At 34.0% G+C, this 18,752-nt stretch overlaps 1 protein-coding gene across 1 annotated transcript in view; it reads right to left on the reverse strand.

Annotated features, from left to right (window-relative positions):
* Nucleotides 1-1,737: 1,737 nt before the first annotated feature.
* The window catches only part of LOC106462117 (zinc finger protein 287-like), a 33,022-nt gene continuing 16,007 nt past the window's right edge, over nucleotides 1,738-18,752 (reverse strand). The window contains exons 3-8 of the mRNA XM_022389493.1: nucleotides 17,293-17,444; nucleotides 16,971-17,100; nucleotides 16,197-16,366; nucleotides 12,746-12,911; nucleotides 4,798-4,881; nucleotides 1,738-2,047 (exon numbers count right to left, since the gene is read on the reverse strand). Of these exons, the coding sequence (XP_022245201.1) occupies nucleotides 1,740-2,047; nucleotides 4,798-4,881; nucleotides 12,746-12,911; nucleotides 16,197-16,366; nucleotides 16,971-17,100; nucleotides 17,293-17,444 (1,010 nt within the window). The 3' untranslated portion in view covers nucleotides 1,738-1,739. The remainder of the gene's footprint in view (nucleotides 2,048-4,797; nucleotides 4,882-12,745; nucleotides 12,912-16,196; nucleotides 16,367-16,970; nucleotides 17,101-17,292; nucleotides 17,445-18,752) is intronic.

An 18,752-nucleotide genomic window follows, 5' to 3' on the forward strand; every position in this document is an offset into this window, starting at 1 on the left:
TGCAAGTAACAAATTACTCCATTTTATTTATAGGGTTTTTATGTGTTTTGCAAGTAATAAATTACCCATTTTTATTTATAGCTAGTTTCATTGCATTATCTTAATAATGTTTAAAATAAGCTATAATATTTAATTTTAGATCAGCATATGGGTTTAAGACTAACTTGGATTACATAAGCAGAACAAACCTTGTGAGATATTAAAATTAGGGTCCCAAATATTGTTAACAGAGAGGGCCCTAATGAATCAATGCACTATAATCATTATAGGTGTTGGGTTTCCGGTATAATGATTTATGTCAAGTATTTTTAGTCGGTGTGTTTTTCAAAATTGCCTTCTTTCATTTAAAAGATGGTTTTTAAATTACTTACCTCCTGACTTATGTAGTTAGATTATTTTTGATAAGAAATTTTTAGTAATTATACGTGAAATGGGTATTTACTGTCACAGCGTAATAAAGTTACTTTGAACAACTGTACGATCTTATTTTTTTAAACCTGATGTTTCAAAAAATAGCGAACTATAGGAAGATAGAGAGTTAAGATCAGAATGATTAAAAGATTTACTGATTTTCTATATATACAGTCAGAAAGTTATTTCAATTTAAAACGTACACACACAATTTTAAACCAAAGAAAAACATGGTACATTCCCACACACGTTTTTTGGTCGTTTCTATTTTATCTCCAGTATATTTCCGTCAGAATCTAGTGACTTGTCACGCGATAGGTCAGGCAAGTTTATAAATACACCAGTGACAGGACTTTTATCTCAGTGTCGTAGTTTTCCTGAGAAGTTGTTTTCCTTATTCCTGAGAAAATGCTCATATTGTAGTAGTTATACATAAAAAACGTGACAAAAATTAGAAAAAAAATATTGTTTATTTATTTATAATACAAATTAATTACAAATGTTAAACAGATACCACCCTTGAAATGCACGATGGCCCCTTGCCCTTTTGTACAAAAGCTTCACTTTGAAAACGTAGTTTTTGACTAGAATTATAGCAGCTTTTAATTCTATTCATAAAAAAAAACTGTCTTGTTCTTTAACGATGTATTTTTAATCTGATTATGTAAACCTACAGATTCATTGCTTATACTTTTACATGTTACACTCTACAAGTCACTTTCGATGTGGCTGGATAACTCCAAGATTGCCTATATCTAGATTTTATGCAATGAATAGCAAAATAAAAAAAACAACAAAAAACCAGCGAAGTTTCTTTCATAATGGACAGTAATAAGGCACTAATAAAAATCCAAATACCTCCATGCTAAAATGATAAACTTACACAGAATGAGCGTACTCGGCTGAAAATACAACATAGACCCATTTCAAAGTTTTGATTGTAACAATTCGCGTTGTAAGATGCAAAGTTTTCAGCTTTACATTTATTTGCTAACACTTCATAGAAGTATCAGCAACTTCTAGAATAACAAAAAGCTTCTATAACACAAAAATAATTTTAACAAAAAACACAAAAAACAACACGCTGTTATAAAATAAGCGAGTTTCCTCCGCAGGATGTCGTCAACGAAGAGTGGAAATGGCAAAAATTCGTTTAAATTCTTTCTTAACGCATATGTACTTCATTTGAGGAACTCTTCCATTTTATTTAAAGGCAGATAGTCTTACCATTGCAATTTTAATGCGATATCCGAGTTAAAGATATATAATTTTATAAAATCACTTATTTTGATCTCAATAAAATACAAAATTGAGCAACTATTCTTTAATCAAGACCTAGCATTGAAAATTTGTTTCCCTTCTAAAATTTGACCATTCGCTGTTCCATACTGCACCATCACGTGGTCCAAAATACCATAAAGAAGAGGAGATCGAGAGTTTCCAGTCTCTACAACTGCATTGTAAGTCTTTGTACCAGAAGGCGAGACTATTTCTCTGCTTTCTTCTTTCTCCTTCTTCTTCATCAGGGCGATCCCATTATTTTTTTGATAGCAATTCTGACAGGATCCATGATTGAGCATATTGGCAGATATAGGAAAATGTTTGGCACATTGGGAGCAACTTTCTTGGAGTTCACCTAAAACGATAAAAATAAACATTTCTTTTTAAAACGACTCGTTGTTTAGTAACACACGCTGTGTAGTGAAAATTTATAGATTAACTTAAAGGTGGAGGACCGTTATGAGATATCAGAAACATTTGAATTATACTCTTCATGAAGACTGATTTTTAGACAAAGAACTTAAGTTTGGTTTAGGTTTGGAATTCAGACATATACAAGGTGAACCCAAAGTTAAGATGACCAGAGCAGTATAAGAATACTTGTTAATTTTCATCTGTTTCAGATATATATAAGAATGCTGTATATGTGAACAGTAAAAAGCCTGACACGCAAAACGACAAATGAGAATTGATGCTTTAAATCAAATGCTATTCAATGAAATGGTATTTAAGTGTGAAGCAGCTAACATTTGGATCAGCCGGTTGTCTGACTGCACTCTAGCTTCAATTAATAATAGATAGAACAAAACTGATAAACTATAGTTAAGTCTAAGTTTTAACTTAAATTACTCTGTAGCTTCCTATTATGCTGTAAGTGTGAATAATTCTTAACCCTGAATTGTACCGTTTTTTATTCGTTGATTATTCTAAGGAAGGTGTTGCAGGGATGTCAAACTTGATATTATTGTTCGTGATAGTTGTTTGAAAATGAGATCAAGGTTGACTTCTCATTAAGGGAAAATAAGGATATATTTTAGAATTGAACCTGTCTTCAAGCTGCCGGAGGAACCATATGATGGGATGTCAACTAGTCATCTGATTTCCAAAGAGGCCTAGCGTCGTGCCATTCTGCGCAAGCATAGCTTGTCCTTCAAGCCGTCTGTCCTTGCTCTACTTTCGCCTCCAAAATGTTTTTTACGCATAAAAACATTGCTGTATCTTTTAAACGAGCCACTTGCTTTCGTCCCTTACAAAACATTACACGGGTAGAAACGGTAACAGTTTTTGTCACGGAAACCGTTGGTAGGAAAAACAAAAAACATTTACATATCTAAACAACTTCACTGAATTCCCGAAACAAGTGCGACTTCTTTTTGTAAGGTTTCTTCAGAAAATTAAAAAAATGGGTAGCTAAGGGGTGGATATTAATGTCTTAAACTATGCATAATTACTGACCGTTCTGTCAGATTGTTTTTATTTAATACAGCAAATTAAGCTGCCTTCAAGCTACTATACATGTGGGTGCTTGAGGGTGCTAGTTTTTGCTAATAAGTTCCAACATAGTGATAAAATATTTTGTTAATCACAATATTCTATGGGACTTTCCAGTATATCTTACACAGCATATAAACGCGCATTCCACATGGCGGCGGTGCGATCGCACGTGCTAAGCATTTTGATGATATTCCAGGTAGGAAAGCATCTCCAAAGTTAGAAAATTGTCTTCGGCCCTGTACTTGTATGCTCGCTATACGAAAATATATTCATCAAATCTGTCTAATTATTCATGAGACGACATGTTGTATACATGGATACACACAGATGACTACTTTAAAATAAGACCCATACGTAGCTTCACAGTTGGATGGCCAGACTGTGAATCCGAGGGTTCATGGTTCGTGTTCTGTTGCTGAAAAATCACGTTTCTCACTTTAGCAATGGGTATGTTATCAAAATGATGAATTATGTTTGCATTAAAACGAAGGAGAAGTCGTTGTACGTTAGTAAATATTGGTATAAAACAGACCAAAAAATTCCCCAGTGGCTCAGCGGAAAGTCTGGGGGCCTAGAAACTTAAAAATTGTCTTTTGATATACGTAATGGGCACAGCACAAATAACCGTTTGTAACCTTGCGCTTAACAACAACAACAACAAAAAATAAACAAAAAACATGTAAAACATAATGCTTGCAGTAATACTTCTGCGGCATAAATTATCTAGATTAAAAAAAGATAACATCATAAATATGCCGTGATGAATTCAAATTCGATGACGAGGAACCCACTTTGAGACTAATAATGGTTGGAGACGGCTTGAATGGGTAATGAAGAAAACTTGTATTAAAGTTTTTCTTCATTACCCATTCAAGCCGTATCCAACCATTATCATAAATATGCATTTAACAAATACTGAATTGGAAAGTTACCGTAGTACCAACAAACATTGATTAGAAAATAACCTGGAGTCAGGTTAGCTAAAGGTAATGTCAAGTTAGTTGTATTATACCCAGATTAACTGAGTTAATTTTGACCCTATTCTAGTGTTTCTGCGTTTCCTAAGTAAGGTATACTATTTTGTTTATTTACTGTTCTTTTTGTTAAAGATATTGATTACACTAGTTACTAGATCGAATGTAATTATTTGCATTTTATCTTTACTTGTCATTCATTATTAAGATTGATTTGCACTACTAGTTTATATTTTGTATTTAGAACTAATATAATCTTCTAAGCTGACCACACATCGTAAAATATTATTGGGTTTATGGCCGAAAATGTCGTTAATAGTTGGGGTACCCAACTATTAAACAATGTGTTTTATTCTTTATTAGTAGTTAGTTAATCAGCTATACTTTGTGGCCAGGTTGTTTTTAGTTCGTTTTAAGTACATAATTTACTTTGATCGGAAGGTATTATTATCTATCATTTAGAAAAATAAAGTTTTCTTTATTCCTATAAATGTTTTTCTTTCGCAAGTAATATATTACTGTTTTCGTAATGCTAAAAAAAATCAGAATAAAGTTGAAACATCTTTTAGTCATATCCTTTCTCATATCATGGTGTAATCGTATTTTAATAACTTATGTTACCTTGGTTAACACATACCTTCATGAGTCTTAAGGTGAGCTCGAAGATTACAGGCAAGAGCAAATTTTTTTTGACAGTATTCACAAACGTGAGGTTTATCCCCTAAAAAAAAAGAAAACGTTTTTAAAAACTCATTGATAAAATCATGTGAATATGACAGCAATGCGTAGATTTGTGTATGATAACTACTCGACAACACTGAGTAATTGGCCTGGTTTTATTTGTAATAAATACTAATCATTCCGTGTATTTGTGCTTTTACAATCAAGGGTATCGAAACCCGATGTTTAGCATTATAAGCCTTCAAACTTACCGCTGAGCTACTGGTGGAAGGGGGAGGGATACTGTAACTAAGTTTTAACCTATCGTTTTCCGTATTACACAACCAGAAACAACATTTATTTTCCTTTATACTAAGTAATAGTGCTCAACACTATACACACATAACATATTCGAGAAATCTCACAAAAAACATCAAAAACAAAAAACTCACTAGCATAAAATACTCACGTTTCACTGTGGGGTACGTTATCCACAGAGGTCCCAGTATTTCGATCAAATTCTTTCATTATCCCCAAATTACTTTTATAGCTACCCCCTCCTCTAAAAAAAAGTTAAGACACCCGCCTGTGGTACCACAGCACGTGTGTCAAATTTAATTCCATTAGCTTATAAATAGGCGTATGAACACAGTTTCAACTATGGTACCCCCGAAATCCCAAGGGGACCAGGAACACAAATTCCGATGCTAGATATTCGAGTTTAGTGACACTGCAAACCAACTCCTAAGCCTCTATCACACCTGAGTGGTCTTCAGGAGGCGTTGTAACCCCCTTGGAATTGGGGTTATGCCGTATAGCTAAAGAATTCCCAGACCACTCCGAGTTAATCTGCCAAGTCTGATACTGCAAATATTCAAAACTGTGGAAGGAATTCGTGGACAAACAAACACACAAGGTTGTTTAATAAAGGATTACCCAAATATTCGTTTTTATAGATTTTATACATTACCTATAAAATTTGAAATGAAAACATTAGTAACAATGTGAGTGTAAAACTAAACTTTCTTGAGTACCTTTGTACATCTTGTTTTGTAAGTGTAAAGTAACGCGTGTTTGCTGTGTAGATCTTTAACCTTGATACTGTTCTTTTTCTGAAACAATGTTTTATTGAACATTGAAAGTCACGTAACTATTTTTATGTCACTCTCAAAATAAATGCCTTATATTGTTGGTAGAGAAGCGGACAAATAGCATTATATGAAACAATAGATTGAAATGATTGACTACTACAGAAAACTGTGGCATAAAACAATGCACCAACCACTCGTCTTAACATGAATGTTCTGCATGATTTCTTTGGAATGTATTATTTCATTGTGAACCCTTGTCGGCGGCGCTCTACCTGAAGTTATGAGGACGATCACAGTTAACTTTCTCTGTGACACAAAAGAAAGAATCCTTGAACCATGTTTAAAGCTTAGACACTTTGGTATCTGCACTGCATACAGAGAGCGGAGGAGGCTCTTCTTAATGATGTTATTATCATTGACGCTTGCTACAATAGGGGGGGAAGCATCCAATGCGAACGTCGACCGAATTGTGTAATTGAAAACTAGGTCTAGACGGAATCAAAAGCACCCGAACATTAGTAGAAAAACAATATACTAGACACACCAATTTCTTATTATGTAGGCACCTGGTTCCTTGCCCAAAATTCACTGGAAACATTAGCTCTAGGCATAAATCTCACCTGCCTTGCCTTAGATCAAAGCGGCAAACCAAAGGTTCATAGTTTGATTTCAACACTGTTTTACATTTAGTTTAACAATGTTATATAACTACTATGAATACTTTTCGTTTTAACCTATTATTGTTTATCTCTTAAAGCCGAATTTACAAAATGTTATCGTCGTTTATAGAATAAATTTGAATTTAGGTAATTAATTTTTAATTAAATATATAGCAAGATGTGCATTTGATAAGTTTTATAAAAACTTATACATGAAAGTAACATGACACATTGCATAAAAGCTGTATTACTCGACTATGACTTGCAGTGAAATTTATATTGGATTTTTCAATTTGAACGTCACATTTAAGGCTGTAGGCTATACTTTTAATCTATTCTTGACGTCATGCAATAAGTGTGTGGTTTAATGTCTGGATGTTTCGTAAAAGCTTTGCAAAAGGTTGAGTAGATATAAAACGCAAATTAGAAAATCGTTGATTGTATTAATAAGTTATAATGAACCTATTAGAGTTAGCTTTTGAGTTAGTGAGCTCATTAGTCACTTAGTTTAGTAAATATTAAGTTTATTTTTCGACGAAGTATTGTGAAATTGTTGAGTTAGCGTCTGTTGTGAACTTGGGCCCATCAGTTAACGTTAGTTAAGCTAATGGAAAAAGTTGTTTTAAAAAAAAACAAAAACGTTTTGTTCTTAACCTTAGGTAGACTGGAACAAGTATTAAATAGCCAGCACAATAATAGAAACCGTTCCAACAATAAGTTTTATTAAAATACATACAGAACCAACATGGTAACACTGCATGAAAGCTATATCATTGGACAATATCTTTAATTGAATTGGAATTTTCAAACTGAACTACACCTTAGGGTTTAACGTCTCGGTCAGAGACCCCTAACTTCAGATAGTTGTTAGGAAGGGTTGACCAGAAGAAGGTAACCAACCAGAAGCACCTGTCACCACAAGAGCTGTGTCAGGCTCTTTGAAATGAATAACGTTGTTGACAGTCGGTTTTATAATGTGGCCTCAGACGAGAAGGCATTACGTCTCGAACCTCATGCTTCTTTATCCATAGGCCTTTAAACTTATCACTTAGCCATACTTGGCCTTTCTTTATAGCGGAATCTTTCAAGCTCAGTTAATTCTGGGGATTACATTAGAATTACTTTATTACTAGAAAGTGTAAATCCAAAGACTTCAATTCCCATAATGATCTTAGTCAATGGTTCCCAAAGTTCCTCCGCACAAGGCCTCCGTTACAAATCTTGACTAAGTGTATACTTGGTACCTTAACAATATTGTGTCTGTTGTGTACTTGCTACGTCTCCCTGAAACTTTCCTGCAGCCCCCAATTTGGGAACTCCTGATCTAACTATAAAGTTTTGAAATTCTTTAATTGAAGAAATGTTATTTTTCACTAATTCTAAAATAAGTGTATAACAGCTGTTACCCAATAGCATAGACAAGAATTAAACATTTCACATCTTACGTGTCAGTAAATGCGAGTTGATTTTTTCAAATACAAATATGTTAAAACAGTGTGTTTATTGAACCAAACACATTCAACTGATGTAGAGGTTTAGTTATTACTTTTATAAACATATAAGGTTTAATTTTTTCCCACATTGTGTGTTAGCCCTACAGAGAGAAAAATGCCTATTTTTGCAATAAATGTATGCTAATGAAGCGTGAGGGATATGCTGATCACATTTCACAGTCTAGCCAGTTAGGTAACATAAATCAGTCAAGCATTTCAGAGCTAAAGATTCACAGATTGGGAGGAAACTTCTCTGTATTGGAAATTAATTCCAGAGTACATTACTGGTATTTCATTCGTCTCCTATGCATCGCTCTAACTATTATCATTTATTACTAGAGTGTCAGTGAACACCTGTCAGTCTAGAGCTGATCAAGACAGCGATTCTTCACATAATGGGTACTTGCTCTCGCATAATTCTCGCCTTGTTAGTGAAACCTTAACTTCGTTAGTAAGCAGATAGCGGGGATCCTGCTCCTTATGTAACGCGGTGGACTAAGCAACCAGTTTTAAATCTGTCTCCAAAATTTCCACGTCTGTACCTTGGCGCTTGAACAACTTGTGTAGTGGGGGCGCTGAAAACCATTGAACAAACCCAGTAAGTCAGTGGATTACATTAGAATTACTTTATTACTAGAAAGTGGAAATCTAAATAATTTCATTACCATAATGGTCTAAGTCATGTAAATGATAAAATCTATGTCAAGCCAGGAGATGCTATCGCATTTCCAATACCCCTAGTTCCCGTGTCCCTGCCTCTGTACAAGCTCACCAGTAGCACAGCGGTATGTCTGCGGACTTACAACGCTAGAAACCGGGTTTCGATACCCGTGGTGGGCAGAGCACAGATATCCCATTGTGTAGCTTTGTGCATAACTTCAAACAAACAAACTTCTGTACAAAAGCCAAGCTTTACAAAAAAAGTCGCAAACTTTGTAATAGTTGCAAGCGCATATTTCCTTTTCAGAACTTGAGCTAACTAGAATATTAGCAAGAACTCTGAAACAAACTTCAAAATAAGCCAGCATTTCAATCATAAGTACTGACAAGTTCCTTTCATATACTTATGAGGTTAAAACGAATGAAAATATTTCAAAAGATTAATAAACAGCGTTTAAATTTTCTTGTGAGTGTAGGCACGTCATTATTCGTACTGTGAAATACGATTGTCAATTATCGCCTTACTTAACTGAAACTTTTTGTTCCTGGTGGGGCAAGAAAGCTTGACGTGTAACGCAGGATCCGCCTTGAACTAGCTCTTCTACTTTCACGAAGTTCCACCCACAGGGTTGTATTCATCATAACCCAACAATAGAGCCAGTGTTGGCTACCGGAATGAGGTAACGCCCGACGCTAGATGGGGCAAGAAGGGTACCGAGTGAAGAGTGGCATAATATTTATCGAAATATCAAATTGAATGTCTTACCACCTGCTGCTAGAAAACGAACCTATGACTTAAGCTCGTAGAGTTTAATAGGATTTGTTTAAATATTCAGTGCGAATAAACATCATGGGAATAAAATTAACTGGTGAAAATCACCTTTGTACACTTTTTTTACGTATTTATTTATTATGTGATTTAGTAGATACAACGTTAGATAGTCAACTTAAAATGTCATAAGACTGAAAGCTTGGTATTTGAAAGTTATCATTTTAACTAACATGGCTACGGTTTATCCTGACTGGGACGCTTATTGACCACAGCTAGTTAATACAAACGAAATCACACATACAGGTTACTACTAGGTTTCAATGAATTTTTGCTAGCGATTCTTTTAGAATAGCACAGGTCTTACACTTTTCATTATAAATGGATTAACAAACCACAAAAACACGCTCCGCACTTGGAACCGTGGTGCAATATAAGATTGACGGGCAAATCTCACTATATGATTAGAATAGCCCAATAGTTGACGGAAGTTGTTGTTGATGAGTTGCATTCCTGCTAATCTGTCAGTTGAAAACTAAGGAAGACGAGCGCAGATAAACAGACAAGCTATATAAGTCAAGAATGACTGACATAACGTTATAACAATAGTTTGACTACGCCACGACTAGAATAATATAAATTCCAATTGTCCTTTAATTGCTTTGATTAGTGTATTATATTTCTAATAAACCAACTAATTTACCTCTACCTTCAAGATGGTATCAAAGTCGCCATTACGAAAAAATATAGCTGTTATTTTTCGTAATTTTGAACGTAATTTTGTTTTCAAAAAATAATGGTATTTCTATTTTTATAGTAATTTGTTCACAGAATGAGTGACACAAGTAATTTGTTTAAATTTAATATTTATTATTAACTCACTTTACATTTGTTTAACCCGAATCGTAAAATATATATATTAGCTTACATTATGCAGTACAATTCCGTTCATGACCAGCTAAACAGAGCTTTTTGGAACAAAATCAGCTCTAATTAGTCCAGCCAGACTAGTGGTAGGAGATATCACTAAATGATTTTGTTTGTTATGTATGCAGCTAAACACAAAGCAACACAATGGGATATTTGTGCTGTGCCAAACACGTGTATTGAAACCCAGTTTTTAGCGTTATAAGTCCGTACATTTACTGTTGAACCACTGGGCGGCACCACTAAACGAAACTGTGTTTTTATAAGAATATCTCTCACATTCCCGACTTAATAAATCAAGTCCTATTGATTAGCAAATCAACGATTAAAAAACGCTCTAAAAGACAATAATATCGCTCACTTACTTCTCCTTTTAAACTCTAGTAGGAGCAATACTGATCTAATGTATACTAAACCACAACAGTATTCATATTAAAACCCTAAAGTATTCATACAAAAGCTTGTTTCGTTTCGACTACTGAAAGTAAAGGTAAAAACTGATTTCTTTTCTGATCTAGATTAGACTGAGCCGTCTAGGTTAGAACAATAATGATCATTGGGGTGTTTATGTTTGAATAAATTATTTGCATTACATCTGAGACTAATGTACAGTTGACCTTGACAAGGGTGGCAGCTACATATTTTCAGCTACCGCAATTTCCACCCAAAGTTTAAGGGACCTCCTTTTTTTTCTGTTTCTCTCAATTATACGCCTAGGTTTTAATGAATGCCACTATAAAAGGAATGCGACATTTATTATAAAGCAGAGTTAAGTTTAAAAAAAGGTGTTTGTTAGGATTTAGTAAAGTCTTTAACCTAGATCAAAATATTCTAGTTCCGTAAAACTTTGAAAACACCGGCGTTCTCGCCCTTTATTTTCAAAACTATATATCAAAGGATTTCTGAAATACTTATAACTTCGTAAAGGTACGAAAGATTGATTCTTAAATTGAAAAGTAAAATTAATCATGTAAAAATAAACCCAAATTTACGTCAATATACAATAAAAGAATGTATAAAAGACTTAAAAAACTGTAGCACAAAAAGTTTGTTTGTTTGCTTGAAGTTAAGCACAAAGCTACACAATGGGCTATCTGTGCTCTGCCCATCACGGATATCGAAACCCAGACTCTAGCGTTGTAAGTCCGCAGATATTCCGCTGAGCACAAAAAAGTGTTAAGTAGGAAGATCGCTCAGCCAGTCTTTAACCACATGATTTTATTTTTTGTTAAACATGTTTCTTTCTTACACAACGATCCCCCGATGGGACAGCGGTTAAGTCTACGGAGTTGAAATACTAAAAACCGGGGTTCGATTCCTCGCGGAAAACACAGTAGATAACCCAATGTGGTTTTGCTATGAAACAAACAACACATACTCTTACACAACGCTTTAGAACCTTTCGTTGTACTTTCAGACTCTAAGCTGTAGTTGCACTTGACTATTGTTAGTCTGATAAAAAATATTGAGTTAATACATTCTAATCATATAAAACTCCTTTATACTCCGTTTTATTAAATAATAATACACAAATAATTATAGCTGATAAAATCTGTAATAGAGACATTTTTTTTTAGGAAATCGTATGAAGTGTCGCTGAATAAAGATAAGTATAAAAAGTTTACGATTTGGTATTGCAGTTAGTTAGAACGAATTACATTGTACATCTGACGATTTTGTTGTTTTAGAAGTAAAACAAAAAGTCACCAAGGAAGCACAATAAATTCCTCAGCCAAGTTAGTCTGCTGACGTAAATTCATTTTTGCGAAACGTAGCCTTATTTATCTGTTATTGTTGTAGATTCACATTGAATGTTTTCAAGTAATTTACTTTCAACTGACTAAATGGAATACTTTATTATTATTAATGAACGAGTTTCTGGATTGTTCTCTGAGTGCATTTTGTTGAAGAAGCATTGCTTCGTGTCACGAAACAATAACCATAAAAATACAGCATCAGTAAAATTTGTTGTTGATGGCTTAGTTTAAGTTCAAGTACCGCTATTAAACATTTGCTTTACTTTAGTTTTTTTATTAAAAGAAAGATGTTATTGTTTAAAATAGGAAGGCGTTACTTGTCGGCTTGATATTAAAATACAAGATAAAAGCTGTTAATTTATTGCTGATAAAAACTGGATCACAGTTGTATTATAAAGGATTATTTATTATTTCCTTGATGAAACATAAGCGTGTTTTGGGTGTTAAAAGCAAAAAAATAAGACTTGTCCAGTAAATGGTTCAACATGTGACGCAAACTAATTTTAGGTTTATTGTGATGCACTCTTAAAATTGTCAAAAAAAAGTAGATAGATTTACTATTTACTCACCCGTGTGTAAGAAGAGATGATTCTTCAAGTTCGTTTGCTTGCTAAACCCACGGTTACAAATGTGACACTTGAAAGGCCACGAACCATTGTGGACATACATGTGACTCTTCAGATCCCCGGGTGTGGGGAAAGATTTGGCACATAAAGTACATTTGTGTGGCTTCTCCTGTAAGATAAAATAATACGTCCTTGTACAAACTTTATCAAAATAGATAAGTGAAAATAATGAAGAAAACTATTTTCTTCTTTTACACACTTCTGTTGGAAAATAGAAAATGTTACTAGAAAGTGCATTTCTGATTACAGAATTGGGATTTCATTTATTATCAAGGTAGAGTAGTTTTCAAAAGTTCGATAAATTTAAGTAGTTTCCTTTAAACAAACCTCTAAATAATATTTGGCTAATCATAATATTATTTATGTATGCTGAGAACAACTAGGATAAGTAGTTATATTATTAATTTAAAAACTTCTATGATCTTACAAATTTTGTTGTTTATAACCTATATAATTTTAGAATTCAGAATGAATACTTATCACTAGATTGGAAATAATAAACGTTTGTTTTATTAGTAAACGAGCTTAGAATTTGGTTGGTTATACCAACAATCAGTATGCACATGAATTTCACTTTATTTTCGTTAATTATCATGTTAACGTGAATAATTAGCTTTTATATCAAATTAAATACTGTAATATCACATCTGACAAGCAAAGGACGAAAAAAAAAACAGATACAAAGAATGTTCTAATTTTCGCACAAACTCTTGAACCTTCTAGTTTTGTCCTGCCACACCCGTGTAAGGCATATATTCTAATAACACATAGAAAGGAAACCCGAATATGCCTTAGTTCATGCCAAGAAATCGCAGTAAATTAGTCAAACTGAAAATTGTTTAATTCTGGCCTACACATACAGTGTCAAATATCTTAGAATAGTTATATTCATATTTGCAATTAATAAGCACCCTTCCCTTCAGTGGCACAGCGGTATGTCTGCGGACTTACAATATTAGAAACCGGGTTTCGATACTCGTGGTGGGCAGAGCAAAGATAGCCCATTGTGTAGCTTTGTGCTTAACTTTAAACAAATAAACAAAAAAGCAAGTAATAAATATATTACATGTACTAGCACTAATTATAACAGCATCTTTGTAACTTGCATCGTGAAAGTTATGCACGATAAGGGACAAATGTAATACGATATTAAGAATCCTCCACAAGGGTTAAGAAGACGAAATATAATTCAATAAGCACCCGACAATTCGAATCAATATTCCATAGCTTTCCCTCATCAAAGGTGAACTCCGCCTATACTGAATATTCATGGTGCAACATTCGTTACTCTGTAGTGTAGCAACGTTAATTTAGAGAATCTTAAATGTTTGGCATGGTTATTGTAGGACGACAAACTAGTTCTAACTCGACAGGGAGGCAATCTTTCAAGTAGAGCAGGGCGTAGACCTCAAATCCAAAGTTTATTAGAAATTCTGATAACATCGTTTATTAAAACCCCGAATGATTTCTCACTGTGTGATGACTTTGAAAAGACTTTCAACCCTAAACAAACTATCTTCTCAACAACGTGAACGGCTTATCTACAGGATGCATTGAACCTTTTATCCAATATGTTTATAGCAGTATATTCGTTTGTAGAGGAAATCCTAATTTTGAGTACTATATCAAAAGAAGAAAAACATAGATGTTTTTGTATTGTTAGTGTAGCCTGTTATGAGTATACGTTTTTCATAAATTAATTGTAAGTTCTTAGGAATAAGGTTTAAATAGAAGACTGTACTTTGACAGAAAAGTTTTAATTGAATTCATTTATACTCGGGACAGGCGTGGCTTAGAGGATAACTTGTCGGAATGTGAATCCAAGAATTCAGTGTTCACGCCATCGTCACATAAAGGAACTCCGCAATTTTGAGCCGTGGGTGCGTTATAAGAGTGACGATGAAATTTCACTATTCGATTGGCGTAGCCCAAGGATTTGACAGTGGAGGCTGTTGACTAATTGTATTTCCTTTAGTCTATCAATTTCAAAATTAGCGCTGACTAGTACAACTAGCCCTTGTGTAGCTTTGTATTAATTTCCATAAGCAAACAGGTCTTTGTGTTCATAAAGCTATCTGCAAACAAGTAAATAAAATACGCCAAAACGTTTCAGATAATTACAAATTAGCATGTAGTGGAAAAGGGCGTAACACTACATAGTTAATTTATGGTCAATGTACAACCTTGGAAAGCAAGTGTTGCTCTTACTCATCATGATCCATTTTAACATAACGTTTTCTTCAGCATCTCATTTACTGTAAGAGACGCCTTGAGCCTGAAATACGACCAGATAGAGTTTTTCTGTGTTAGAAGGTTGTGTCTGCGAAATCGTGATTTTAGTTTTGTGTCAATTTTTATCAAGCTTCTTCTGTTCATCTTCCTCAGAGGTGAGTTTTCACTATGGTTACAATTAGAGGGAATTACTTGAAATATTTTCCTCAGACATAAACTCAACTTTGTTCTCCTTGACTCAATCACCTTATGAACACTTTTCACATCAGTAATTTGTTATCCACACAGAAAACTGAGGGGTTTTCAAGACTTAATACAATTGTATATTATTTTAATATATATGGGAAATTTCATCTTCTGACACTTTATTGAGAAGAAATACGCACAATTTTCATTAAAAAGGACCTTAATTCATTTTTCACAAGAGAAGACTCCTTTCATGCCCACCGCAACCATTACAGCCTCAGGCGTAAAACATAAGACGAAGTTAGGCCCAGCGAACGTTCACTGAAATACTGCCTACTATAGTTACTATCCTGATTGAAACTAGTGGAAGTTATATAACCCATTTAAGATGAAACCACATAAAAACTAAATAATTAATTGACGTTCCTTTGGACATAATTTACCGTGTTGGAGTTAACGTAATTTGTATTTTACTTTTTATATAGATCTCTGTTTAACAAGGTGTGCGTTTTTTTTTCAGTGTTAAAATATATTTCCTATATAATTTTATCACAATCTGAAAATTTACTGGACTATTGTTGTTAAAATTTAACAGTAAAGTGATGTACTTTCATACAATAACAGTTTTTCATACAGTTTCATAATATAATTAGCGTCTCAACCGTTAATGCGTCTGTCGCATCCCAGTCTGCCTTATGAGCCTTGGCATTATTCGAAAGGCCTCGTCAGTAGTGGATATTGCAGATATAGTAAGTTTTACATATTGTTATGTATTATTCTTTACTTTTACTCATCAACTCTAAGAAAATAATAAATATTTATTTGAATATTCATAACAACTTTTACATAGATATATTAAACGACAGAAAATAGGTCAGGCATTTTCACTCTCGCGTGTTTAGTTTTCTTTGGGAAATCCTACATAAAGTGGAATTTCCTGAGCATAAATGTTTATGAAGTTTATCAAAATCCTCACCTTGCTGTGGGTCATTCTGTGGTAATATAGGTTGGAACTAGCTGTAAACCGTTTGCCACAGATGTGGCACTGGTGGGGTTTCTCACCGGAATGGATCCTGCGGTGGGTGTTGAGAGAGCTTGATGTGCTGAAACCCTTACCACACACTTCACAAACATGAGGCTTCTCTCCTGTATCAACAGACAGTATTTGAAATAATAATAAAATTTCTAATTTTACTCGCCAGGTAACTTTTGTTCAGTATTATATTTTTATTCATGGATTTCATTTCTTTGGTGTTACTGATGTTGATTCTAACATAAATTATGTTAAAATGACACCGTAATATTTATGCTTGTAAACATCTGTAAATACATTTCAACTTTCCTATTTTTTCTGATTATTTTTAAATAAAAATGATAAAACGGGAACGCTGAGTTTCTAAAATTCAATAAAAATATTAACACGAAACATCAGTTTCTCCAACTTACCCATTAAAAACACTTTTTATTTCGTACTTAAGAATCATTAAAAACTTAGTAGATCCTTTATCACAAGCATAGTTAAGCAAAAATATTCAGACAATAAATGTCTATTAAGTATGTATAAAAAATAGGATTAAATTACACGTATGGTAAAAGCAAAAATGAAAATTTCAAATATCCGAAGAATACTGGATAGAAAATGTAAAAAATGTTACGTTGATAAATCCAAATTAAAGCTCGATGATATTCTAAAGAAAAAATATTATTCTTTAATTATGAGGCATTGCAATTATATATCCTCAAGACTTGCCTGTGTGGGTTCGCATATGTCTTCTGAGCAAGGATGGACGGTCGAAAGCCTTGCCGCACACCTCACAAGGCAGTAGTGTTCGCTCCCGGGCTTTCTTTACCGGCAACTGACGGGCCTCAACCCCTGCAGACTGTCCCGGCGGGAGAGGAAGAGATACAACCAATTTAGACATCACGTGAGATTCTTCGTTAACTTGCTGCTAAGTTATAAACATATCTAAACTTAGACATAAATCGTCTTTCAGTTGGCTACTAGTATTAGTAGAATACTGAATATACTTAGTTGTATTTATTACTATAAGCCGTAGGTTTCGGATAATTACCTCATCACTCATGGAAAGACAGTCACTTGATGCCGAGCGTCGCTTCTCTGTCTCTGGGAAGGTTGTGCCCAGATTTCTGCGATCGGTATTCCTTTGAGATATAATTGGCACTCTTGAAGATAATAAAGATTTTGATAGGTCAAGTGGAGACTCTAAAAAAAATGAAAACACTCATGTGATGGCTGTTCATTCTTACGACGTTAAAACGCAAATTGTTAGGGTGTATGGCACACGTTTATCATGTAAACGTACTTCTAAATAACGCCTTTGAAAGATCTAATATTTATGTATATAAGGTTGAAGCTAGAAACGAGTGAAAAACAACAAGTAAGCAGGGATATTATGTATGCCACATCTTAAAACAAGCAAACAGGGATATGATGTATACCACGTCTTAAAACAAGCAAACAGGGATATTATGTATGCCACGTCTTAAAACAAACAAACAGGGATATTATGAATGCCACATGAAAACACATTTTTCTCATCACACAATGTCTGCTCTCACAATCTATTGAAACCGTTCACTAAGCTATGAGTATTATCAGAAATTGGACCTATACATCACAATTCGTGGATTAAAAGCGAGTATCTTGTTGTGGTACTATAAATTTTATCGGGAGATTTGCTATTTAAGCCCATCCTGTACTTTAAGCTACTAGGTACTTAGGGTGGAGTTATAAATGTATGAATGAATAGCTTTATTGGGGTTTGGTGATTGGGTTGATATGTAACTGTATTCAATGATATCAATAAAATCAAGAATAGTTATTCAAAACTATGATTATTATAGAAAATAAAGGAAATGATAAAATATTCTCACGTTGTTTTATTCGAGGAGTTAGCTGTTCTATTATTAGTAATTATTGTAACATCCTGTGTTCTAGTTTGGTTGCTTAAAGGCATTGTTTTTTCAACCTGAATTACATCTTGTGCGCATATGGTCTATATTTCCACGCCAGAGGTCCACAAAGGTTCAGTTACAGCCTTCCTTAGCGCTTAGTTACTGATTATCCAAACGAGGGGCACTCAATCAGCAGCAACAGCCACCACAAGGCTTTTAATCAGATAAAGTTATGGACTGTTACTCTTTTAATGCACCAATACTTGAAAGTGCGAAACGTGATCAGCGATATCGTGAAACAAACCTTGAACCTTGGACACATTAACCGTTATGCTACGCCTGTTTATAATATGTTAATAATTAAGGTTTATTGTACCTGGAAATTCCAGTTTGAACAGATCATAAGGTTGACGTAAGCCTTATAACAATTCTCAATTGTAGGATTTTATCAAACAGAATCGATATGCTATAGATACAAAAAAATAATTTCATGCACCAGAATGACGTGACACGCAGAATTGTAACACTTACTTCTAGTAAATGTGTTGTGTGGAGTTGGTCACTGCGTTAAGGCCACAACCAAACTCTGTTGCCATGTGATGTGGATTCGCTCTCC

This window comes from Limulus polyphemus, unplaced genomic scaffold, assembly GCF_000517525.1.
Source record: "Limulus polyphemus unplaced genomic scaffold, Limulus_polyphemus-2.1.2 Scaffold43, whole genome shotgun sequence".
In the NCBI taxonomy this organism is placed as follows: Eukaryota; Metazoa; Arthropoda; class Merostomata; order Xiphosura; family Limulidae; genus Limulus; species Limulus polyphemus.